This window comes from Gorilla gorilla, chromosome 1, assembly GCF_029281585.2.
Source record: "Gorilla gorilla gorilla isolate KB3781 chromosome 1, NHGRI_mGorGor1-v2.1_pri, whole genome shotgun sequence".
Classification (NCBI taxonomy): Eukaryota; Metazoa; Chordata; class Mammalia; order Primates; family Hominidae; genus Gorilla; species Gorilla gorilla.
The window spans coordinates 76,105,191-76,128,022 of record NC_073224.2 but is presented as its reverse complement, the minus strand read 5'-3'; the positions used below and the strand labels follow the sequence as shown (position 1 = coordinate 76,128,022).

General features: G+C 36.1%; 1 protein-coding gene across 1 annotated transcript in view; it reads left to right on the top strand.

Annotated features, from left to right (window-relative positions):
* XPR1 (xenotropic and polytropic retrovirus receptor 1) overlaps positions 1 to 22,832 on the top strand; it is a 245,606-nt gene that overhangs the window by 46,507 nt on the left and 176,267 nt on the right. The window contains exon 2 of the mRNA XM_031012573.3: positions 3,650 to 3,701. Within this exon, the coding sequence (XP_030868433.1) occupies positions 3,650 to 3,701 (52 nt within the window). The remainder of the gene's footprint in view (positions 1 to 3,649; positions 3,702 to 22,832) is intronic.

Below are 22,832 nucleotides of genomic sequence, written 5' to 3'. Positions count from 1 at the left end.
TTGGAAATTTTTTACTGTATATTATTAGGCCTGGTTAGTCATGGATCTGACAGTTTGGCCACTAATCCAAAGCAAATAGTAAATTCACTTGGGAAGAATATAATTTACTGGACTTGAGTATCTGTATTCTTTTCTTTAAAAGAGTGGGTTACCCTGGAAGTTTACTTCTTCCTTTTTGGTATTTATATGCTTGAATATTTGTGCTGGTTCGGCCTGGCATGGTGGCTCACGCCTGTAATCCCAGCACTTTAGGAGGCCGAGGCGGGTGGATCACGAGGTCAGGAGATCGAGACCATCCTGGCTAACATGGTGAAACCCCGTCTCTACTAAAAATACAAAAAATTAGCCAGGCATGGTGGTGCACGCCTGTAGTCCCAGCTACTCGGGAGGCTGAGGCAGGAGAATGGCATGAACCCAGGAGGCAGAGCTTGCAGTGAGCCGAGATGGCGCCACTGCACTCCAGCCTGGGCGACAGAGCGAGACTCCATCTCAAAAAACAAAAAAACAAAACAACAACAACAACAACAAAAAACGGTGGGTTACCATGGAAGTTTACTTCTTCCTTTTTGGTATTTATATGCTTGAATATTTGTGCTGGTTCTGGGGAGGGACCTTTTTGCCTTCAAGGGACATTCGGCAATGTTTAGTTTTCACAGCTGGAGGGTGAGGATTGATACTGTTATCTAACGGGTCTCTAGATGCCAGGAATGCTGCTAAAAATTCTATAATGTGCAGAGCAGCCCCCACAGCAAAAAAATTATCTAGCCCAAAATGCTAATGTTACTGAGTTTGAGGAATCCTGCTGTAGGCCAATATGGGCATCACCAGTCTTTAGATGGTATTTCAAGCTTTGAAGCTATGGATATCCTCATCCACTGAACTGATTTTACCATTTTGATAGATACAGAAAACTATTTCTCATTCCTGTTCCCCAACGACTTATTGAGAGATTAAACTGCAGCCATCCAAATTACCTAAATATGGTTGTTAGCTAATCTAGAGTGTGGTTTTGGGGGAAAAAACAAAAACAAACTATTACTATAAAGTAAACCGATACTGTCTTTATAGTCCTAAACCCTTAGGGAAGACTTTCCAGATCATCACTGAAAAATGCTTTAGGACATTGGTCTGGGAAAAGATTTCATGAGTAAGAACTCAAAATCACAGGCAACAAAAGAAAAAAAAATAAATGGGTTTATGTCAAACTACAAAGCTTCTGGACAGCAAAGGAAACAGTGAAAAAAGAACCTATAAAATGAGAGAAAATATCTGGACACTACTCACACTACAGGGGATTAATATCTAGAATATACAAGGAACTCAAACATCTTAACAACAAAAAAAATTGATTTAAAAATGGGCAAGTGATCTGAACAGACATTTCTCAAAAGACGTACAAGTGGCTAACAAATAAAGAAAATGCTTAACATCACTCATCATCAAAGAAATACAAATCAAAACCACAGTGAGGTATCATCTCACCCCAGTTAGGCTGTTATCAAAACGACAAAAAACAAAACAAAACAAAAACAATAAAAATGCTAGTAAGGATGCAGAGAAAAAAGAAGTCTTATACTCGGTGGGAATGTAAACTAGTACAGCTACTATGGAGAACAGTATGGAGATTCCTCAAATAACTACAAATATAACTTTTTTTTTTTTTTTTTTTTGAGGTGGAGTCTCGCTCTGTCGCCAGACTGGGATGCAGTGGTGCGATCTTGGGTCATTGCAACCTCTGCCTCCCGGGTTCAAGCGATTCTCCTGCCTCAGCCTCCCGAGTAGCTGGGACTACAGGCACATGCCCCACACCCAGCTAATTTTTGTATTTTTAGTAGACACGGGGTTTCACCATGTTGGCCAGGATGGTCTCGATCTTTTGACCTCGTGATCCGCTCTCCTCGGCCTCCCAAAGTGCTGGGATTGCAGGCGTGAGCACTGCGCCCGGCCCAAATAGAACTATTAATAAGATATGATTCAGCAATCCCACTACTGGGCATTTATCCAAAGGAAAGGAAGTCAGTAAACCAAAGAGACATCTGTACCCCTATGCTTATTGCAACACTAACTAGTAGCCAAGATAGGGAATCAACCTAGGTGTCCAACAACAAATGAATGGCTAAAGAAGATGTGATGTATATATACACAAAGGAACATTATTCAGTATAAAAAGAATGAAATTCTATCATTTGTGACAACATGAATGGAACTAGAAGACATTAGGTTAAGTGAAATAAGCCAGGAACAGAAAGTTAAACACCACATGTTCTCACTCATATGTGGAACCTAAGAATAGTTGATCTCATAGAAATAAAAAGTAGTGCAGAGAATACTAGAGGCTGGGAAGGGAAGAGGGCAGGTCAGAGGATAGGGAGAGATTTGTTAAAGGATATAGGATTACAGCTAGATAGGAGGAATAAATTCTAGTGGTCTGTACCACTGTAGGCTGACTATAGTTAACAATAGTATATAGTTTCAAATACCTAGAAGGAGGATATTGAATGTTCTCAACACAAAAAAATTATAGATGTTTTAGATGATGGATATCCTAATTACCCTGATCTGATCACTATAGACCATATGTATTGAAATATCACTGTGTACCCCAGGCATATGTACAGTTATTATTTGTGAATTAAAAATAAAATTTCTGGCCGGATGCGGTGGCTCACGCCTGTAATCCCAGCACTTTGGGAGGCCGAGGAGGGCGGATCATGAGGTCAGGAGATCGAGACCATCCTGGCTAACATGGTGAAACTCCGTCTCTACTAAGAAATACAAAAAATTAGCCGAGCGTGGTGGCGGGCGCCTGTAGTCCCAGCTACTTGGGAGGCTGAGGCAGGAGAATGGCATAAACCTGGGAGGCAGAGCTTGCAGTGAGCTGAGATCGCGCCACTGCACTCCAGCCTGGGCGACAGAGCAAGACTAAATAAATAAATAAAATAAAATTTCTTTTTAAAATTTATTTATTTATTTTTGAGACAGAGCCTCACTCTCTCTCCCAGGCTGGGGTGTGGTCGCACAGTCTTGGCTGACTGCAACTTCCGCCTCCTGGGTTCAAGCGATCCTCCCACCTCAGCCTCCTGAGTAGCTAGGGCATCACCATGCCTGGCTATAAAAAATAAAATTTCATTAAAAAAAGTATTGAAGATGAAAAGAGTTCTGGAGAATGGTTGCACAACAATGTGAATGTACTTAACACTATTGAACTGTACATTTAAATATAGTTAAAATGGTGAATTTTATGTTACATGTACCTTACTACAATTTTAAAAAGATACTTGTATCCAGTTCTTGATAGTTTCTTATGCAGTCTACTAGTTTTTTCCTCTAGGACTTTTGTTCTGTTTTCTTCAGTGTTTTTTCTTAGTCAAGAGAGTTTATAATCTCTCAGGTGATTTTTCATCCTTTTCCAGCTGTTCCTTAATTTTAAAGTATACAAGTTAGCCCTTATCTTAAAAATTGGACAATACTGGATTGATGTGAAGGTATAATGTTTGGATTTTAGTTTATAAATGTTAATTGAAGTATTTATCAATTTAGGGAGCTATGAGTGGTCATTGAATATTGAAAAAGAACTGTTTAGCTTCAGATACATTCAGTATAAAGCTTACTAATGATTTCATATATTGTTTTTCTTTCTTTCTAATAGGCTTTCAAGGATATGCTGTATTCAGCTCAGGACCAGGCACCTTCTGTGGAAGGTAAGATGAATTAACCCTTAAGTTTAGCCACAGAAAACCTCTTTTTAAGGAAAGATATTTTGTACTGCAGAGTATAAAACTAATATGATAACCTGTCCTATTATATAGGTCCTTTTTTCCCTTTTAATAATATATATTATGATTATTTTATATTTTATTCTAAATTTTTCTCTTGTCTAGCTCACTTTTACCCTATGACGGATCTTTTACTATGTCTTTGTGTCACCTTAGGACTGTGAATCGTATATATTGGTTTAGTCAGAAGTTTTTCTGTGTAATGCTTCCTTGCCTTCCCTCCCCTCCCCTCCTTCCTCCGTCCATAAATTACACAACATAGCTTTTCCTTTCTATTTATGTCATGCCTTTAGAGTGGGACCAGTAAAACAATGGAGAATGTTTACAATGGATGTGTGTGTGTGTGTGTGTGTGTGTAAGCATGTTTATGTATACATGTGTACATGTTCTCGTGTCAGTAAATAGGAGCTAATTCAACAACTATTCTTGAGGGAGAATATTCCTTCTGAGGCTGGATATTCTTTTTTTATTTTATTTTATTTTATTATTACTATAAGTTTTAGGCTACATGTGCACAATGTGCAGGTTTGTTACATATATATACATGTGCCATGTTGGTGTGCTGCACCCATTAACTCGTCATTTAGCATTAGGTATATCTCCTAATGCTATCCCTCCCCCCTCCCCCACCCCACAACAGGCCCCAGAGTGTGATGTTCCCCTTCCTGTGACCATGTGTTCTCATTGTTCAATTCCCACCTATGAGTGAGAACATGCGGTGTTTGGTTTTTTGTCCTTGCGATAATTTGCTGAGAATGATGGTTTCCAGTTTCATCCATGACCCTACAAAGGACATGAACTCATCATTTTTTATGGCTGCATAGTATTCCATGGTGTATCTGTGCCACATTTTCTTAATCCAGTCTATTGTTGTTGGACATTTGGGTTGGTTCCAAGTCTTTGCTATTGTGAATAGTGCCGCTGTAAACATACGTGTGCATGTGTCTTTATAGCAGCATGATTTATAATCCTTTGGGTATATACCCAGTAATGGGATGGCTGGGTCAAATGGTATTTCTAGTTCTAGATCCCTGAGGAATCACCACACCGACTTCCACAATGGTTGAACTAGTTTATGGTCCCACCAACAGTGTAAAAGTGTTCCTATTTCTCCACATCCTCTCCAGCACCTGTTGTTTCCTGACTTTTTAATGATCGCCGTTCTAACTGGTGTGAGATGGTATCCCATTGTGGTTTTGATTTGCATTTCTCTGATGGCCAGTGATGATGAGCATTTTTTCATGTGTTTTTTGGCTGCATAAATGTCTTCTTTTGAGAAGTGTCTGTTCATATCCTTTGCCCACTTTTTGATGGGGTTGTTTTTTTCTTTCTTGTAAATTTGTTTGAGTTCATTGTAGATTCTGGATATTAGCCCTTTGTCAGATGAGTAGGTTGCAAAAATCTTCTCCCATTCTGTAGGTTGCCTGTTCACTCTGATGGTAGTTTCTTTTGCTGTGCAGAAGCTCTTTAGTTTAATTCGATCCCATTTGTCAATTTTGGCTTTTGTTGCCATTGCTTTTGGTGTTTTAGACATGAAGTCCTTGCCCATGCCTATGTCTTGAATGGTAATGCCTAGGTTTTCTTCTAGGGTTTTTATGGTTTTAGGTCTAACATTTAAATCTTTAATTCATCTTGAATTAATTTTTGTATAAGGTGTAAGGAAGGGATCCAGTTTCAGCTTTCTACATATGGCTAGCCAGTTTTCCCAGCACCATTTATTAAATAGGGAATCCTTTCCCCATTGCTTGTTTTTCTCAGGTTTGTCAAAGATCAGATGGTTGTAGATATGCGGCATTATTTCTGAGGGCTCTGTTCTGTTCCATTGATCTATATCTCTGTTTTGGTACCAGTACCATGCTGTTTTGGTTACTGTAGCCTTGTAGTATAGTTTGAAGTCAGGTAGCGTGATGCCTCCGGCTTTCTTCTTTTGGCTTAGGATTGACTTGGCGATGTGGGCTCTTTTTTGGTTCCATATGAACTTTAAAGTAGTTTTTTCCAGTTCTGTGAAGAAGGTCATTGGTAGCTTGATGGGGATGGCATTGAATCTATAAATTACCTTGGGCAGTATGGCCATTTTCACGATATTGATTCTTCCTACCCGTGAGCATGGAATGTTCTTCCATTTGTTTGTATCTTCTTTTATTTGATTGAGTAGTGGTTTGTAGTTCTCCTTGAAGAGGTCCTTCACATCCCTTGTAAGTTGGATTCCTAGGTATTTTATTCTCTTTGAAGCAATGGTGAATGGAAGTTCACTCATGATTTGGCTCTCTGTTTGTCTGTTATTGGTGTATAAGAATGCTTGTGATTTTTGTACATTGATTCTGTATCCTGAGACTTTGCTGAAGTTGCTTATCAGCTTGAGATTCTGGGCTGAGACGATGAGGTTTTCTAGATATACAATCATGTCATCTGCAAACAGGGACAATGTGACTTCCTCTTTTCCTAATTGAATAGCCTTTATTTCCTTCTCCTGCCTGATTGCCCTAGCCAGAACTTCCAACACTATGTTGAATAGGAGCGGTGAGAGAGGGCATCCCTGTCTTGTGCCAGTTTTCAAAGGGAATGCTTCCAGTTTTTGCCCATTCAGTATGATACTGGCTGTGGGTTTGTCATAGATAGCTCTTATTATTTTGAGATACGTCCCATCAATACCTAATTTATTGAGAGTTTTTAGCATGAAGCATTGTTGAATTTTGTCAAAGGCCTTTTCTGCATCTATTGAGATAATCATGTGATTTTTGTCTTTGGTTTTGTTTATATGTTGGATTACATTTATTGATTTGCATATGTTGAACCAGCCTTGCATCCCAGGGATGAAGCCCACTTGATCATGGTGGATAAGCTTTTTGATGTGCTGCTGGATTCGGTTTGTCAGTATTTTATTGAGGATTTTTGCATCGATGTTCATGAAGGATATTGGTCTAAAATTTTCTTTTTTTGTTGTGTCTCTGCCAGGCTTTGGTATCAGGATGATGCTGGCCTCATAAAATGAGTTAGGGAGGATTCCCTCTTTTTCTATTGATTGGAATAGTTTCAGAAGGAATGGTATCAGCTCCTCCTTGTACCTCTGGTGGAATTCGGCTGTGAATCCATCTGGTCCTGGACTTTTTTTGGTTGGTAAGCTATTGATTATTGCCTCAATTTCAGAGCCTGTTATTGGTCTATTCAGAGATTCAACTTCTTCCTGGTTTAGTCTTGGGGAGGATGTATGTGTCGAGGAATTTATCCATTTCTTCTAGATTTTCTAGTTTATTTGCGTAGAGGTGTTTATAGTATTCTCTGATGGTAGTTTGTATTTCTGTGGGATCAGTGGTAATATCCCCTTTATCATTTTTTATTGTGTCTATTTGATTCTTCTCTCTTTTCTTCTTTATTAGTCTTACTAGCGGTCTATCAATTTTGTTGATCTTTTCAAAAAACCAGCTCCTGGATTCATTAATTTTTTGAAGGGTTTTTTTTTGTCTCTATTTCCTTCAGTTCTGCTCTGATCTTAGTTATTTCTTGCCTTCTGCTAGCTTTTGAATGTGTTTGCTCTTGCTTTTCTAGTTCTTTTAATTGTGATGTTAGGGTGTCAATTTTAGATCTTTCCTGCTTTCTCTTGTGGGCATTTAGTGCTATAAATTTTCCTCTACACACTGCTTTGAATGTGTCCCATAGATTCTGATATGTTGTGTCTTTGTTCTCGCTGGTTTCAAAGAACATCTTTATTTCTGCCTTCATTTCATTATGTACCCAGTAGTCATTCAGGAGCAGGTTGTTCAGTTTCCACGTAGTTGAGCGGTTTTGAGTGAGTTTCTTAATCCTGAGTTCTAGTTTGATTGCACTGTGGTCTGAGAGAGTTTGTTATAATTTCTGTTCTTTTACATTGGCTGAGGAGTGCTTTACTTCCAACTATGTGGTCAGTTTTGGAGTAGGTGTGGTGTGGTGCTGAAAAGAATGTATATTCTGTTGATTTGGGGTGGAGAGTTCTGTAGATGTCTATTAGGTCCGCTTGGTGCAGAGCTGAGTTCAATTCCTGGATATCCTTGTTAACTTTCTGTCTCGTTGATCTGTCTGATATTGACAGTGGGGTGTTAAAGTCTCCCATTGCTGGATTTTGTTTTAACACTCCACATCAGGTTTTTAAAATGAGAGTTGAGTGCGAAAAAATATATATCGAGAATATTCTAAGTTGGATGTACAGAATAATACCTTTATAAGACACCAAATTCTATGAAGTTATTCTAGTGACAAGCTATTAGAGACTTGTTCTTATGACAAGTTAATGAAGTTGTTTAGTAAAACTGTAGATTTATAGTAAAAAGTCTCATTTCATCAATCATATAAAAATATCCATCTTTCATCTCAAACCATTCTGAATTAAAAATGTATTTCCTCTGAACATGTAAAAATCTCTTGCCTTATCATATTAAGTCAGGAATTGGCATTTAGTTTCATGTCACTGGATTTTAGACTATAATATATTTAATTCTCTAATATTTAACTCAAGACACTTAAGGTTTAACAGTAAGTTTAGTTTTCTATTGGGTTATCTTTTATTTTATATGCCATAAAGAATACCTCCTTTAACTGTTTTTAAAATATAAGAAAAATGAAGTTCCATAGAAGCTGAACTGATTCCTTACCCTGGGTAACTTGCTTTAATATTGGTTCTCTTATTTTACTATTCTGTTGGTAACAAAGATACTCTGAGATATATTGAAAATGATGATGATATTTATTCATCCCCTTTATGCTGGAGCATGTTTCTTGTATTTTTTAAATTTTCTTTCAGCTATTATTAGAGAAAAACTGAATTTTGTGAAAGTACGCTCAAAATGACAAATATTTATAGTTAAGAGCCTTTTCTTTCATTATCCAGAGACATTAACTTCTTTGGACCATGTTATAGGGGAAGTATTGTAGGAACATGTACTACTTTCACAAGAAAAACATCTGCACACATTCTTTCTTTATACTTTCATGTAAACATACTATAAAACTAGTTTTATAGTGCATTAGTACCTTCTTAGTAGGACATTTCAGGGTGGTACCTTTACTTCATTGATAAAATAGGCTTTTTCTCAAAAGTAAGTCAGCAAAACAATTTCAGTGTATTGAGAAATTATGTTTACTTTAATTTGCTCTCTGTTACTCAAACAAACACATTCAAATTCCTAGTTGTTTTGTTTCGTCCTTTGAGAGTGAATTTCATGAATCAGTTATACATTGCAAACAAATCTCTATTTAAAATAAATGTTTTATGATTATAACTAGGAAGTGCTAATATTCTGAGATAATATAGATAAGGATTTACTCTCAGGTATTCCTTATCAATTTATATGTAAATATATATTTCAGATATATTTCTGATATATTTCATTATCTACTCTTCTATGTAATCACTGGTATTTCTGATATAATTCTGATATATTTCATTACCTACTCTTCTATGTAATCACTGGTATTTTTGTGTAACCATTTACATTGGAAATATGTGACTGAGATGTTGACTTAGAATTCTGTGTTACAGATTATACAGTATGTTATTAATTTTTTTTTTTTTTTGAGACAGTGTCTTGCTGTGTCTCCCAGGCTGGAGTGCAGTGGCGTGATCTCGGCTCGCTGCAACTTCTGCCTCCTGGGGGTTCAAGTGATTCTCCTGCCTCAGCCTCCTGTGTGGCTGGGATTACAGGTGCCTGCCACCATGCCCGACTAATTTTTGTATTTTTAGTAGAGATGGGGTTTTGCCATGTTAACCTGCCTGGCCAACATGGCCAGTTTTGCCATGTTGGCCAGGCTGGTCTCGAACTCTTGACCTCAAGTGATCCACCCACCTCGGCCTCCCAAAGTGCTAGGATTACAGGCGTGAGCCACTGCGCCCAGCCTATTGATTTTTTAAATAATGCATATTTAAATTTTTACTATTTTGTTATCCTTTTCTGCAGAAAGACTTGTAAATATAGAATACATGGCAGTAGATTAGGGGATTAAAGTGACTAGAATTGTGGGGTTTTTATAATTCCTGGTGTCAGTGAGTATACTACCTCTTGATATTTGTAACAAATTATATTAAACTGCAAACCGGAGGTTTCCCATCAGTGCATCAATCAGTCATACCTTAATAATCAGGGTTGTTCTGAGGCAAGATAATTTTTTACCTTTATAGGTTAAGTATAACAATTCTTACATATAGTACCCATTTGACATTGTAAGTGTCAAGTTTTCAGTGATACAGAACTGTGGAAAATATAAAGTGAAATATCTTTTACCTTTTCTCATGCTCCCCACTCCCAGTTTGCTGTCTCAGTAATTTTATGGAATTAATCTACTTGGGTAAATGCTCACATCCTTACATCTTTATTTTTTTTTAAACTGCCTGTCTTCCCTCTTTCCCAGGATACTTTTGAAATTAGATATATATAAATTACATGCTGTATTTGATTAATCTATTTTAGTTTTTACTCTGAATTAATTGCAAGGAAAGCTTCAAACTTCATTTTGTCGTATTCTTTTTAAAATGTATTTTTTGTTTAAAAGCATAAGTGTTTTCTACTCTTTATTTGTGATGGAAAAATATGAGAATCCAATAGTCAACCTAGGTAACGGAACTAAGAAATTGACATTTCTAATGGAAAGGGACATTAAAAGATAATTTTGCTTAACCTTTGTTTTAGATTTGTGCATTCTGAGACCACTTTAAGGTTGCATGACTCAATAATGACAGTTGGGATTATTAATGCTCTATTTGACAACAAAAGAGAATTCTGGAGATTAATATAAAAAGACTTTTTAAAAAATGACTTTGCATTTTTCTCTAAATGATATATTTGAATATAATTTTAATTGGACATTTCCTTGTGTCTCTATTTTTAAACGATTTAAGAATTTTTTAAAACATTACTTTGAAAAATACTAGACTATTTAACTTGTTAGAAGAAAGCAAATTGTCTCTTTCAATAAATTTCTCCGCTAATTTTTTTATTACTCCATATAGTTCCCAGAAGTATTGGGGAAGGTTTATAGAATAAGATAGCACATATTAGATAACAGTAGATACAGAGCTTAGAATAAGGGGAAAATGAAGACAGAATAGTGAGAGTAAAACTAGAGTAAATTTAATACATAGAATAGATACCATGAGGATTCTGGAACAGAAAAAGAACATCAGGCATAAACTAGAGAAATCTGGGTAATGTATGGACTTTAGTTAATAATAATGTATCATTATTCATTGATTGCGACAAATGTACCATATTTATGTAAGACGTTAATGATAGGGGCAGCTGGGTTGAGGGGATATTGGAACTCTCTGTACTATCTTTGCCCCTTTTCTGTAAATCTAAAACTATTCTAAGGTTAAAAGTTTATTTGCCCATTTGTGATGGCTGACACCTGTAATCCCAGAACTTTGGGAGACCAAGGCTGGCATATTACTTGAGGTCAGGAGTTCGAGACCAGCCTGGACAACATGGTGAAATCACGTCTCTACTAAAAATGCAAAAATTAGCTGGGTGTGGTGGCGCATGCCTGTAAACCCGGCTACTCTGGAGGCTAAGCAATGAGAATTGCTTGAACCCAGGAGATGAAGGTTGCAGTTAGCTGAGATTGTGCCACTGCTCTCCGGCCTGGGCGAAACAGCAAGACTTTGTCTAAAAAAAAAAAAAGTGTATTTAAATAAAATAGATACTGTAAGGTTTTGTACCATTGACAGAATGTAAATTCAGCTCTGAATTTTCAGAGGATAGAAGAAGACAGTATTTCAAAATTGATATAAGGTGAATTTACACCAGTTCCTCAGAAAAAGTAGCTTTTACTGAACATGAAATTTGAGAGGAAATTCTTCTTTGGACTCTCACGGAGAGTCTTTTGTTTGTGTGTTGAATAGTATCTCCAACAATAGTTTTACAAAGAACATGACGGTGAGTTTTAATAGGCTGCTTCTTATAATCCAAGGATGTAATGTAAAAATGTATTATTATGACCTACAATTCCTAAATAATCTGGTCTTAAATCATAAATGTCCATGATCTCACCTTCTACATTTCCCCCATTTTTTCCTAGGCTCCTTTCTTTACCTAAATCAGGCCAAGCTTCCTCTTGCAGTCTAATATAGCCACTTAGTCACTTTATGTTGCTTCACTGTAGTTTATTTCTTTGCATAGCATTTGTTACTTACTGATATCTTGTTTTAAAAATTGATTAATTCTCTTTCTGGAATGTAAGTCTCTTGTGACTAGTGATTATGACTTTTTAAAATTTTTATATCTAGTATCCGAAATAGGCACGTAGTTTACATATTTACTTGACACATCATTGAGTGGGAATAAAAGTGAATCCTTTTCCTCAATTCCTTGAAGCCAATGTACTGTTTATAAAAAAAGGAGTAAATTAACGTAGCTTGCTTCTCTATGTGTGTGTGTGTTTTAAAAATTTTTCAAATTCTCTTGATCTATTATGTTTAGATGCAGAATTTTACCTGCTGGTTAGATGGCCAAACATATTATTAGTAGTAGTTGTTTTACAGTACTGGCATTTTGGTTTCATAAGGTATAGTCTGAGATGACACATAACGGTATTTTTTAAAATTAGTAGAGGAGCAGATGATACAAGATCATAATTTTAAAGGTTTTTTGTTTTTGTGGCATCATGTTTTATTGCTGAGAAACTATATTTTATGAAGTATTGAGAGACTATGTATTTTGTCAAAACACCAATTAAACCGTTTCTTTTTGTGTTTTTATGTTTAGTATGCCTCCTTTCAAAGATACATGAAATTGGCATAGATTTGAAAGACCATATGTGAGTTGTTAGAGGATTTTTTGATATATATCTACTCAGTGGAATGTATTTTTTAGACTATTTAAATTAAAATAGACCTATTGCTTGATAGTTTTCCTTGTATATTTTGCTTATCTTTCTATCTTACAATACATTCCTTTTGATGGAGAGTGTACATAGCTAATGTTAGCTTAATTCATCTCTGACTCAGCTTAATACAGCTATCTGACTTTCTGAAATTGGATGAATAAATAGAGATAAGGACATAAGTAACTGGCCACCACACTAGTCTCTGTTTTTCTGCCATTTCTTCTTTAGTCTCCCTGTTCCCTCTCCAGTCTTGTGAACAGGTTTTGTTAGAAATTTTGGCTTAGGTTCTCTCTGCTTATTCTGCTTGGTTAGCAGATGTGTTACAGTCTCCCTAAGCTCCTTAGAATTCAGTTCTTAGTGACATTGAAGATGAAAGTGCGCTTGTAAATTATTCATTCTTATTATACGCTTCAATGGACAGGGTCTACTTCAAGCATCTTCTTCCATGTCACCCCTGTCCCTAGATCTTTGTTGTTTTAACAGATGTGAGCTTGCTTTTTAATTCTGGAGAATGGAAGACTGAATTGCATTTCTAAAATTCATGAAGTAGTTTTTGCATTTATAGGATTACTGTCAAATATGTGCATTTATATAACATTACTTTTTCATGTTATTTTAAATCTTGTCCCCTCTCCCCAGTTTCCACTTTGTTATCCTGCATATTTATCTCTAAAAAAATTATTTACATGACTTTTCTGACCTAGCTATAAAACAATTTGATGTTTATAATAGGCAGAGCTATATTTAATTTGCTACATTTTCAGCTGGGCAAAGGCAGGAGAGTAGCTTTTCTAAGTTCCATTTTTCTGTTAGCATTGTTTTGTCAGTAAGGTACCCTAGTCATTTATTGTCTCTGCTTGAAGTGGGATAATGTTGCATGAGAAGACTATACAAGGGACTAGTAGTGAGGTTAACCCCAAGAATGAAGTGGTAGATCTATCTGTAGGCACTGAACCTTGTTGTGAGAGCCATAAAGAAATACAGATGGCTAAGAGTGGAGGTTGAGACAATAGCCAGGCCAACAAAATAGTTGCCATCTCTTTAAGAATGATATGTTTTATTCTTCATTAACTCCCTTTAGGAAGGATGAAAAGTTCTGATTGATACTCAAAGTCATGTAATGGAGTTATTTCTGAAGGGTGTGCCTTATTATTTGTTTCATGTTTACATTGGAAAGTGATTTGCGTATTCATTTGTATTATGGAAATGACAGCTTGTAGATAACAAGAACTATTAACTTCAAAAATGGACTCGTATATTCTATAAAGATGTCACTAACTTCAGTCTAGTTCACTAAGAGGCAAGGTGTACTTCTGAAGAACAAATAGCATTGCTATTTGATTTGAAGAAATATCTACTTTTTCACAGAAAGAGAATTAGATCTAATTTAATGCTCATTGTTATGACATTAGATAATGGTATAAATAGTAAAATTATGTTATGATAACAAATATAATTTTTAGTAGCCTACAGGTAGGAAGCTGGAAGCAATGAAGAAATGTTATGAACACGGGTTTATAATCCTTTCTTTGTGACAATGTTTAATGCATCTTTAGTGTTTAAAATATTTCATCACCTGTAAAAGTCACTAATATATGAAGTCACTGTTTTAGTTATCACACAGTGTCATTTCCTTTTTATTGTCAAGTTTGAGAGAAGGTAATGAAATAGGGAAGAGATAATGATAAAACATTAAATCATGGAACAAAAAAGTTCTGGGAATTACAAATGTAGACTCTACGTTGTAGAGGAAAAGATAACAGCAGATGAATCTGATGATTTCAGATAGAATTTCCTGAAGTAGACATTAGAAAGCTGGAGCAATTGTTAAAGTTTAAAGTTGGCAGAGTTCAAAGTAAGGGAAGTTCCTTTTTGAGTTGTTTTCATTTTCTTTAGGCAAGACCACCTAAGGTGTTCAGTAAAGAAACAACGAGAAAGCTAGAAAGAAGCATATGAAGTTGTGATCAGAGAGTAGTGGTTTTCCAGTATTAGGTATCATTGAATAAAGGAAAAATTCCTGCCATTGAAATGGAAGAGATACTCTAAAAATCATTTTAGAGTAGCATTGACTTCAGTTATTTGAGGCAGTATGAAGAAAAAAAGGTAGTCAATAATTGGAAAAGTAGATAACCTCTTGCATTAGTTTCCTTCGGTTGCTGTAAAAACCACAGACCTGGTGGCTTAAAATGACAGACATTTATTCTCTCACAGTTTTGGAGACCAGAAGTCTGAAATCAAGGTGTCTGCAGGGCTACCTTCCTTCTGGAATTCTGGGGGAGTATCTGTTTTTTGCCTCTTACAGCTTCTGGTGGTTGCTGGCTTTCTTGGCTTGTGGCCACTCCAATCCGTGCCTCTTTACCTTGTCCTTTGTCTGTCCTCTGGGTATCTAAGGACGTTTGTCATTGGATTTAAGGTCTGCCTGGACAATCCAGGATGATGTCATCTCAAGATCTATAATTACATTACAAAGACTCTTTTTTCCAATAAGATCACATCACAGATTCTAGGGATTTGATATAGATATCTTTTTTTGGTGGAGGGGAAGGAACACTTTTGTGCCTACCATATTCTTAAAAAAATTTTTGTTGTTGTTGTTTTAGAGACAGGATCTTACTCTGTCATCTAGGCTGTAGTGCAGTGGCAAAATCATAGCCCACTGCAGCCTCAAACTCCGGAGCTCAGTAGACTGTCCCACCTCAGTCTCTCGAGTAGCTAGGACTACAGGCGCATGCCAGTGTGCCTGGATAATTAAAGAATTTTTTTTGTAGAGACAGGGTCTTGCTATGTTGCCTAGGCTGATCTTGAACTCCTGGGGTCAAGCGATCCTCTTGCCTGGCCTCCCAAAGTGCTGGGATTATAGGCATGAGCTGCCATTCTCAGCCTACTATATCCATGCATTTACATTTTAAAAAAATATTTTAATGTTCTTCAAATTGTGAACTAGAGCTTGAAGTCCAGATGAGGCATTTGCTTCAAGTGTTTCTACCTGCTGTATTGTGAAAGGAGCAGTCAAATGGTGTCAAAGAAAAGTTCAGGTATGATCCCGGAAAGTGAAAAACTGGCCAATAGATATTAGTCAGACTTGAGTGTATAAAATATAGTAAAGGACCATTTATCTGCCTCTAGTGATAGTTACCTGCAAAATATTCCAAGTTATACCTCAAATTTATCTTTATTTCCGATATCCTTCCTGGGGGAAACAAGGACCACAAATCTCTTTTTAGTACACTGGATCAATGTAGTCCCCTTCCCCAATTTGTTTTGGTTGTGGAACTTTTTAAAGACATAAAAAAGTGGTGAGGAAGTATAAAGAACCCCATTTTTCAACAATCGAGCTTTAACCATTATCAGTGAAGGGGCTAATCTTGTGTCACCCCGACTCCTGATTGTTGTGTGCACACACACACACACACACACCATGTTTTCTTTATCCATTCATCTGTTGATTCCATATGTTGGCTATTGTGAATAGTGCTGCAATATGCATGTTGGTGCTGATATCCCTTTGATATACTAATTTTCTTTTCTTTGGATTGGGGGATTAAGTGGTCATTCTATTTTTAGTTTTTTTCAGAAACCTCCAATCTGTCGTTCCCAGTGGCTGTAGTAATTTACATTCCCACCAACAGTGAATAAGAGTCCCCTTTTCTCTGCATCTTCAGCAGTATTTGTTATTTTTGTCTTTTTGATAATAGTTATTCTAACTGGGGTAAGTTGATATCTCATTGTGGTTTTGATTTGCATTTCCCTGATGATTAGTGATATTGAGCACTTTTTTCATATACCTATTGGCCATTTGTATGTCTTCTTCTGAGAAATGTCCATTCAAATCCTTTGCCCACTTTTTAATGGGATTGCTTTTTCATTATTGAGTTGTTTGAGTTCCTTGGGTATTCTGGATACTACTTGCTTTTCAGATGAATAGTTTGCAGATATTTTCTCCCACTCTGCAGGTGCTGTCTTCACTCTGTTGATTGTTTCCTTTGCTGTGCAGAAGCCTTTTAGTTTAATGTGTCCCATTTGTGTGTGTGTGTGTGTGTGTGTGTGCGCGCACGCGTGCGCTTTTGTTGCCTGCGCTTTTGAAGTCTTAGTCATGAAATGTTTTCTCAGACCAGTGTTCTGAAACATATCCCTTTGTTTTCTTCTGGTAGTTTTATAGTTTCAGGTCTTACATTTAAGTCTTCTGTCCATTTTGAGTTGATTTTTGTGTGTGGTGAGAGAGGGGGATCTAGTTTCATTCTTCTGCATATGGATATCCAGTTTTCCCAGCACCATTTTTTGAAGAGGTTGTTCTTTCTCCAGTGTATGTTCTGGAGCCTTTGTTGATAGTCAGTTTTCTGTAAATATGTGGGTTTATTTTTGGATTCTTTATTCTGTTCCAATGGCCTGTGTATATGTGTTTAGTCCAGTATCTTGCTATTTTGGTTACTATAGCTTTGTAGTATACTTTGAAGTCAGGTAGTGTGATGCCTTCAGCTCTGTTCTTTTTGCTTGGGATTGCTTTGGTTATTCGGAGTCTTTTGTGGTTCCATGCAAATTTTGGGATTTATTTTTTCTATTTCTGTGAAGAATATCATTGCATTTTGATAGGGATTGTATTGAATCTGTAGATTGCTTTGGGTAGTGTGGTCATTTTAATGCTATTAATTCTTCTGACCCATGAGCATGGGATATCTTTCTGTTTGTGTTGTCTTCAGTTTCTTTCATTGGTGTTTTGTAGTTCTCATCGTAGAGGCCTTTTGCCTCCTTCGTTAAATTTATTCCTGGGTGTGTGTATGTATGTGTGTGTGTGTGTATATATATATATATTTGGTAGCTATTGTAAATGAGATTGCTTTCTTTTCAGTTCATTATTGGTGTATAGAAACCCTACTGATTTTTTGTATGCTTATTTTGTATCCTACAACTTTACGGAATTTATCAGTTCTAAGAGGTTTTTTTGGTGGAATTGTTAGGTTTTTCTATATCTAAGATCATGTCATCTATAAAGCAGGACAACTTGACTTTCTCATTTCCAATTTGGATTCCTTTTTATTTCTTTCTCTTGCCTGATTGCTCTGGCTAGGAATTTCAGTACTGTGTTGAATAAGAATGGTGAAAGTGGGCAAGAATGGTGAAAGTGGGCAGTTGTTACAAGGAAGGCTTTCACCTTTCCCCTTCAGTATGATGTTGGCTGTGGGTTTGTCATATATGGCCTTTATTATGTTGAGATATGCTCTTTCTATGCCTAGTTTGTTGAGAGTTTTTATCATGAAAGGACATTGAATTTTATCAGATGCTTTTTTGTGTGTGTCTATTGAGATGAGCATACGGTTTTTGTTTTCTGGTGATGTGATATTTCACATTTATCGATTTGTGTATGTCGAGCCATCCTTGCATCCCTGGGATAAATCCCACTTGATCGTGGTGCATTATCTTTTTGATGTATTGATGGATTTTGTTTGTTAATATTTTGTTGAGGATTTTTGCTTCTGTGTTTGTCAGAGATATTGGCCTGTAGTTTTTTTGTTGTGTCTTTGTCTGATTTTGTTATTGGGGTAATGCTGGCCTTGTAGAATGAGTTAGGAAGAGTTTTCTCCTCTCCAGTTTTTTGGAATAGCTTGAGGAGAATTGTTGTTAGTTATTTACAGGTTTGGTAGGATTCAGCAGTAAAGCCATCCAATCCTGGAATTTTCTTGGTTGGGAGACTTTTTATTACTGATTCAGTCTCACTACTCGTTATTGGTCTTTTCAGGTTTTCTGTTTCTTCCTGATTCAATCTTGGTAGGTTGTTCAGGAACTTAAACATTTTCTCCAAGTTTTAAAATTTGTTAGCATTAATTTGTTCATAATAGTGTCTAATAAGTTTGTATTTCTGTGGGATCAGTTATAATGTCTCCTTTTTTCTTTCTAATTTTATGTGGGTCTTCTTTTTTTCATGGTTAGTCTGACCAGTAGTTTATCCATTTTATGTTTTCAAAAACTTTATTTTGCTGATCGTTTGTATATTTTTTTAGTCTCTATTTTTGTTTATTTCTGCTCTGATCTTTATTATTGCTTTTCTTCTACTGATTTGGGTTTGGCTTGTTCTTGCTTTTCTAGTTCATTGAGGTGTATCATTAAATAATTTGAAATCCCTCTACTTGTTTGATATAGGTATTTATTGCTATAAACTTTCCTCAGCACTGTTTTAACAGTGTCCTGTAGGTTTGGGTATGTTGTGGTTCTATTTTCACTTGTTTTAAGACATTTAAAATTTTTCTTTTTAATTTCTGTATTGACCCAGTGGTCATTGAGGAGCATGTTGTTAATTTTCATGTATTTGTATAGATTCCAAAGTTCCTCTTGTTATTGATTTATAGTTTTATTCCATTGTGGTCTGAGAAGTTACGTGACATGATTTTGATTTTTTAAAAATTCTTGAGATTTGTTTTGTGGCCTAACATATGGTCTGTCCTAGAGAATGTTCCATGTGCTGATGAGAAGAATGTTTATTCTGCACCTGTTGGGTGAAATGTTCTATAAGTGTCTGTTGGGTCCATCTAGTTTAAGTGCAGTTAAGACGTTTATTTGTTTATTTTCTGTTGAGATGATTGATCCAATGGTGAGAGTAGGGTGTTGAAGTTCCCAACTATTAGTGTATTGGAATCTCTTTCTTTAGATCTGGCATTTGCCTTAAATATCTGGGTGCTCTGGTGTTGGGTACATACATGTTTAGAATTGTTACATCTTCTTGCTGAATTGATTTTTTTATCATTATTTAATGGCCTTCTTTGTCTCATTTTACAGTTTTTGACTTAAAGTTTGTTTTGTCTGATAACAACTCCTGCTCACTTTTGGTTTCCATTTGCAGGAGATATTTTTTTCCTTCCCTTTCAGTCTATATGTGTCTTTACAGGTGAAATGGGTTTCTGGTAGGCAGCATATAGGTGGATCATGTTTAAAAAATCCATTCAGCTAGTATGTATCTTTTAAGTGGGGAATTTAATCCATTTACACTCAAGGTTATTATTGATAGGTGAGGACTTATTCCTGTAATTTTGTTTGTTGTTTTCTGTTAATTTTATACATCCTTTGCTTTTTTCTTCTGTTCTTATTGTTTATCATGTGGTTTGGTGGTTTTCTGTAGTGACAACATTTGTCTGCATTTTCTTTCTCATTTTTGTGTATCTGCTGTACCAGTGAATTTTATACTTCAGTGTGTTTTCATGATGGTAGATATTATTCTTTAGCTTTCAGATGTAGAATTCCCTTAAGTATTTTAGGACTGGTTTAGTGGTGATGAATGAATGCCCTCAGTTTTTGCACATTTGGAAAAAAAAATATTTCTCCTTCATTTTTTAGGGATGGCTTTGTTGGGCATAGTATTCTTGGCTGGCAGGTTTTTTTTCTTCCAGCACTTTGAATATATCATCTCATTGTCTTCTGACCTGTAAGGTTTGTAGTGAGAAATCTGCTGTTAGTCTGATGGTAATTACTTGATATGTGACTTGACAATTTTCTCTTGATGTTTTCAGAATTCTCTCTTTGTCTTTGACTTTTGATAGTTTGACTATAATATGCTTGGCGGAGGACCTTTGTGGGTTGAATCTGTTTGGGAATTATTGAGCTTCTGGATCTGGATAACCAAATCTCTTGCAAGACTTGGAGAGTTTTCAGTTATTTTGTTAAATAGGCTTTTTATATCTTTACCCATCATTTCACCTTCTGGGATTCCTAGAATTAGAATATTTGTCTGCTTTATAGTGTCCCATATGTCACATAGGCTTTCTTTAGTTTATTCTTTCTTTATTTTTTTTTGTACTGACTGGGTTATTTAAAAAGACTTGTCTTCAAGTTCACAAATTCTTCTGCTTGATTGAAGTCTATTGTTGAAGCTCTCGATTGTATCTTTTATTTCATTCATTGACTACTTCAGTTCTAGGATTTGTTTGATTTTTAAAAATGGCATCTTTTTGTTGACTTTCTCATTCCGATCATGAATTATTTTCCTGATTTCTTTATATTGTTTATCTGTGTTCTCATTGAGTTTCTTTAATATTATTTTGAATTGTTTTTCAGGCATTTCATAAATTTCTCTTTTTTGGGATTTCTTTTTCTTTTTACTGGAGAACTTGTGTTTCTTTGGAGATATCATATTTTCTTGCTTTTTCATGTTTCTTGCATCCTTATGCTGATATCTGCACCTCTGATTTAACAGTCACTTCTTCCAATTTTATGGATTGACTTTCTTAGAGAAAGACTTTTTCCTATAGGCATAACTATAGTGTTGATTGGGTAGGTTGCTTTGGTTTTGATTCTGGGTAGGGCAGTAGTGTAGTTTCTGAATTATTTATGTAGCTTTAATTAGTGTCAGTGGTATCTATGAGTTTCTCATTGGCTTAGACTGTGTTTTTTAGTGAAGGCTGTTTTGAGGCTTTGCTAGGGATGAAAACACTAGACCAGCTAGTCCTTGGGCACCAGTGGTGGTGGCACTGGGCAAGGTGGGCAAGGTGGACATGTCCCCAAGCCACTGGATGGCATGTGTGGATGCCAGCAGTAGTGATCAGGGTGGGTTGATTCCCAGGTCACTAGTTGGCACACTCAGACTCAAGTGGTGGTGATGGGTGGAGTGGGCTTGTCTTCAGTTCCTAGACATCATATATGTATGTCAGCAGTGGGCAGAGCAGACCTATTTGCAGGCCTCTGGATAACGCATGCGGGTGCCAGCATCAGTTGGGTGGGTATTTCCCAGTTCCTAGGCTCCCAGATGATGTGCGCAGGTGCTGGCCATGGTAAGCAGGGCAGACCTCTTCTCAGGCCCCTGATTATGCACATAATGCACCAATGGTAGGCAGGGCAGATAGTCCTCAGTCATCCTGATGATAGGCACAGCTACTGGCAGCAGTGGTGAACAAGGGCAAGACTACCCTCATGCCCCCAGATTTTTTACATGGCCCCTAATTGTTTTATGTGTATTTTAAGATTTATTAGCTTGAATAGGGACCCAAATAAGATTCATCATACAATATATTGTGATTGATTAGTAGGTCTCTTAATTTTTCATTGGTTTATGATGACACCATTCGGTACAGAAGGCACTAGCCATATGTAGCTATTTACATTGATTAAAACTGAAATGAAATAATCTGGTCCTTAGTTGCCCTACCCATATATCGAGTACTCAGTAGCGATATGAGGTTAGGGGCTACCATACTGGACAGTACAGATTATTTCTCTTATTACAGAAAATTCTGTTTGTTAGAGCTAATTTATAGGTTTCTGCTGCATCTCTTTTTTTCTTGAATTTTTGGTTTGTCTTTTTACAATTTTATTGTTGTTGTTGTTATTTTTTGATGGAAGAAACTGGCTTATTCAGGTTATTTTGTTTTTGTCTCCCAGAGTCTGGATTTTGCTGATTGTACTCCTGTGGTGCATCTTAGCATAGTTTCTGTTCTCTTTATTTACAGTAAATTTGTAGTTAAATCTAGAAGCTTGTTTCCATTCTGACTATATATAATGTGTGTATGTATTTTTCTCAAGAACACTATAGGTGCTGGATATATATATATATATATATATATAATCAGATTATCTGTTTTGTTACTACTGGTGATCATTGCCTAACCCTAGATCTTTTAATTCATTAAGGTTTACAAAATGGTGATATCCTAATGCTCCTGTGTTTATTAGCCAGAATTCTTCTATAAAGGGAAACTTCCCTTTGTCAATTATTTGGTTATTCTTACAGACAGATTGTATAGGAAAAATAGCATAAATGCTTAATTATTTCCCTTTGTTTACCTTTTTCAAAATAATGTTGATTCTGTAACATTTTCCAGAGATGACCAGTGAAACATTTTAAGTGTCTTATTCAATTTGTATATTTCAATATATTTGGTATATTTTGGTACAGTGCAGTTTTATCCCTATTAATGATTAAATTCTCATCTTTGGCCAGTGGGAGCCTATTCAGTTGGTTTTCTCATTCCTTTTGATAGTCTCTTAGTATCCTATTATAACTTCTTTTCTATTTGATATTACAAAATTTCCAGACTTGACATATATATTTCCAGCCTGGGACCTCCAATCAGCCATTTTTCCAGGGACTGTTGGTTGTTTTTTTTTTTTTTTTTTTTTTTTTTTTAGTAATAATCATGGAATCTTACTTCCTTTTAGATGCCACATACTGGACACTGCTTTGGAAGTATCATTGCTACTGGGTTATTCACTGTTTCAGGCTTTCTG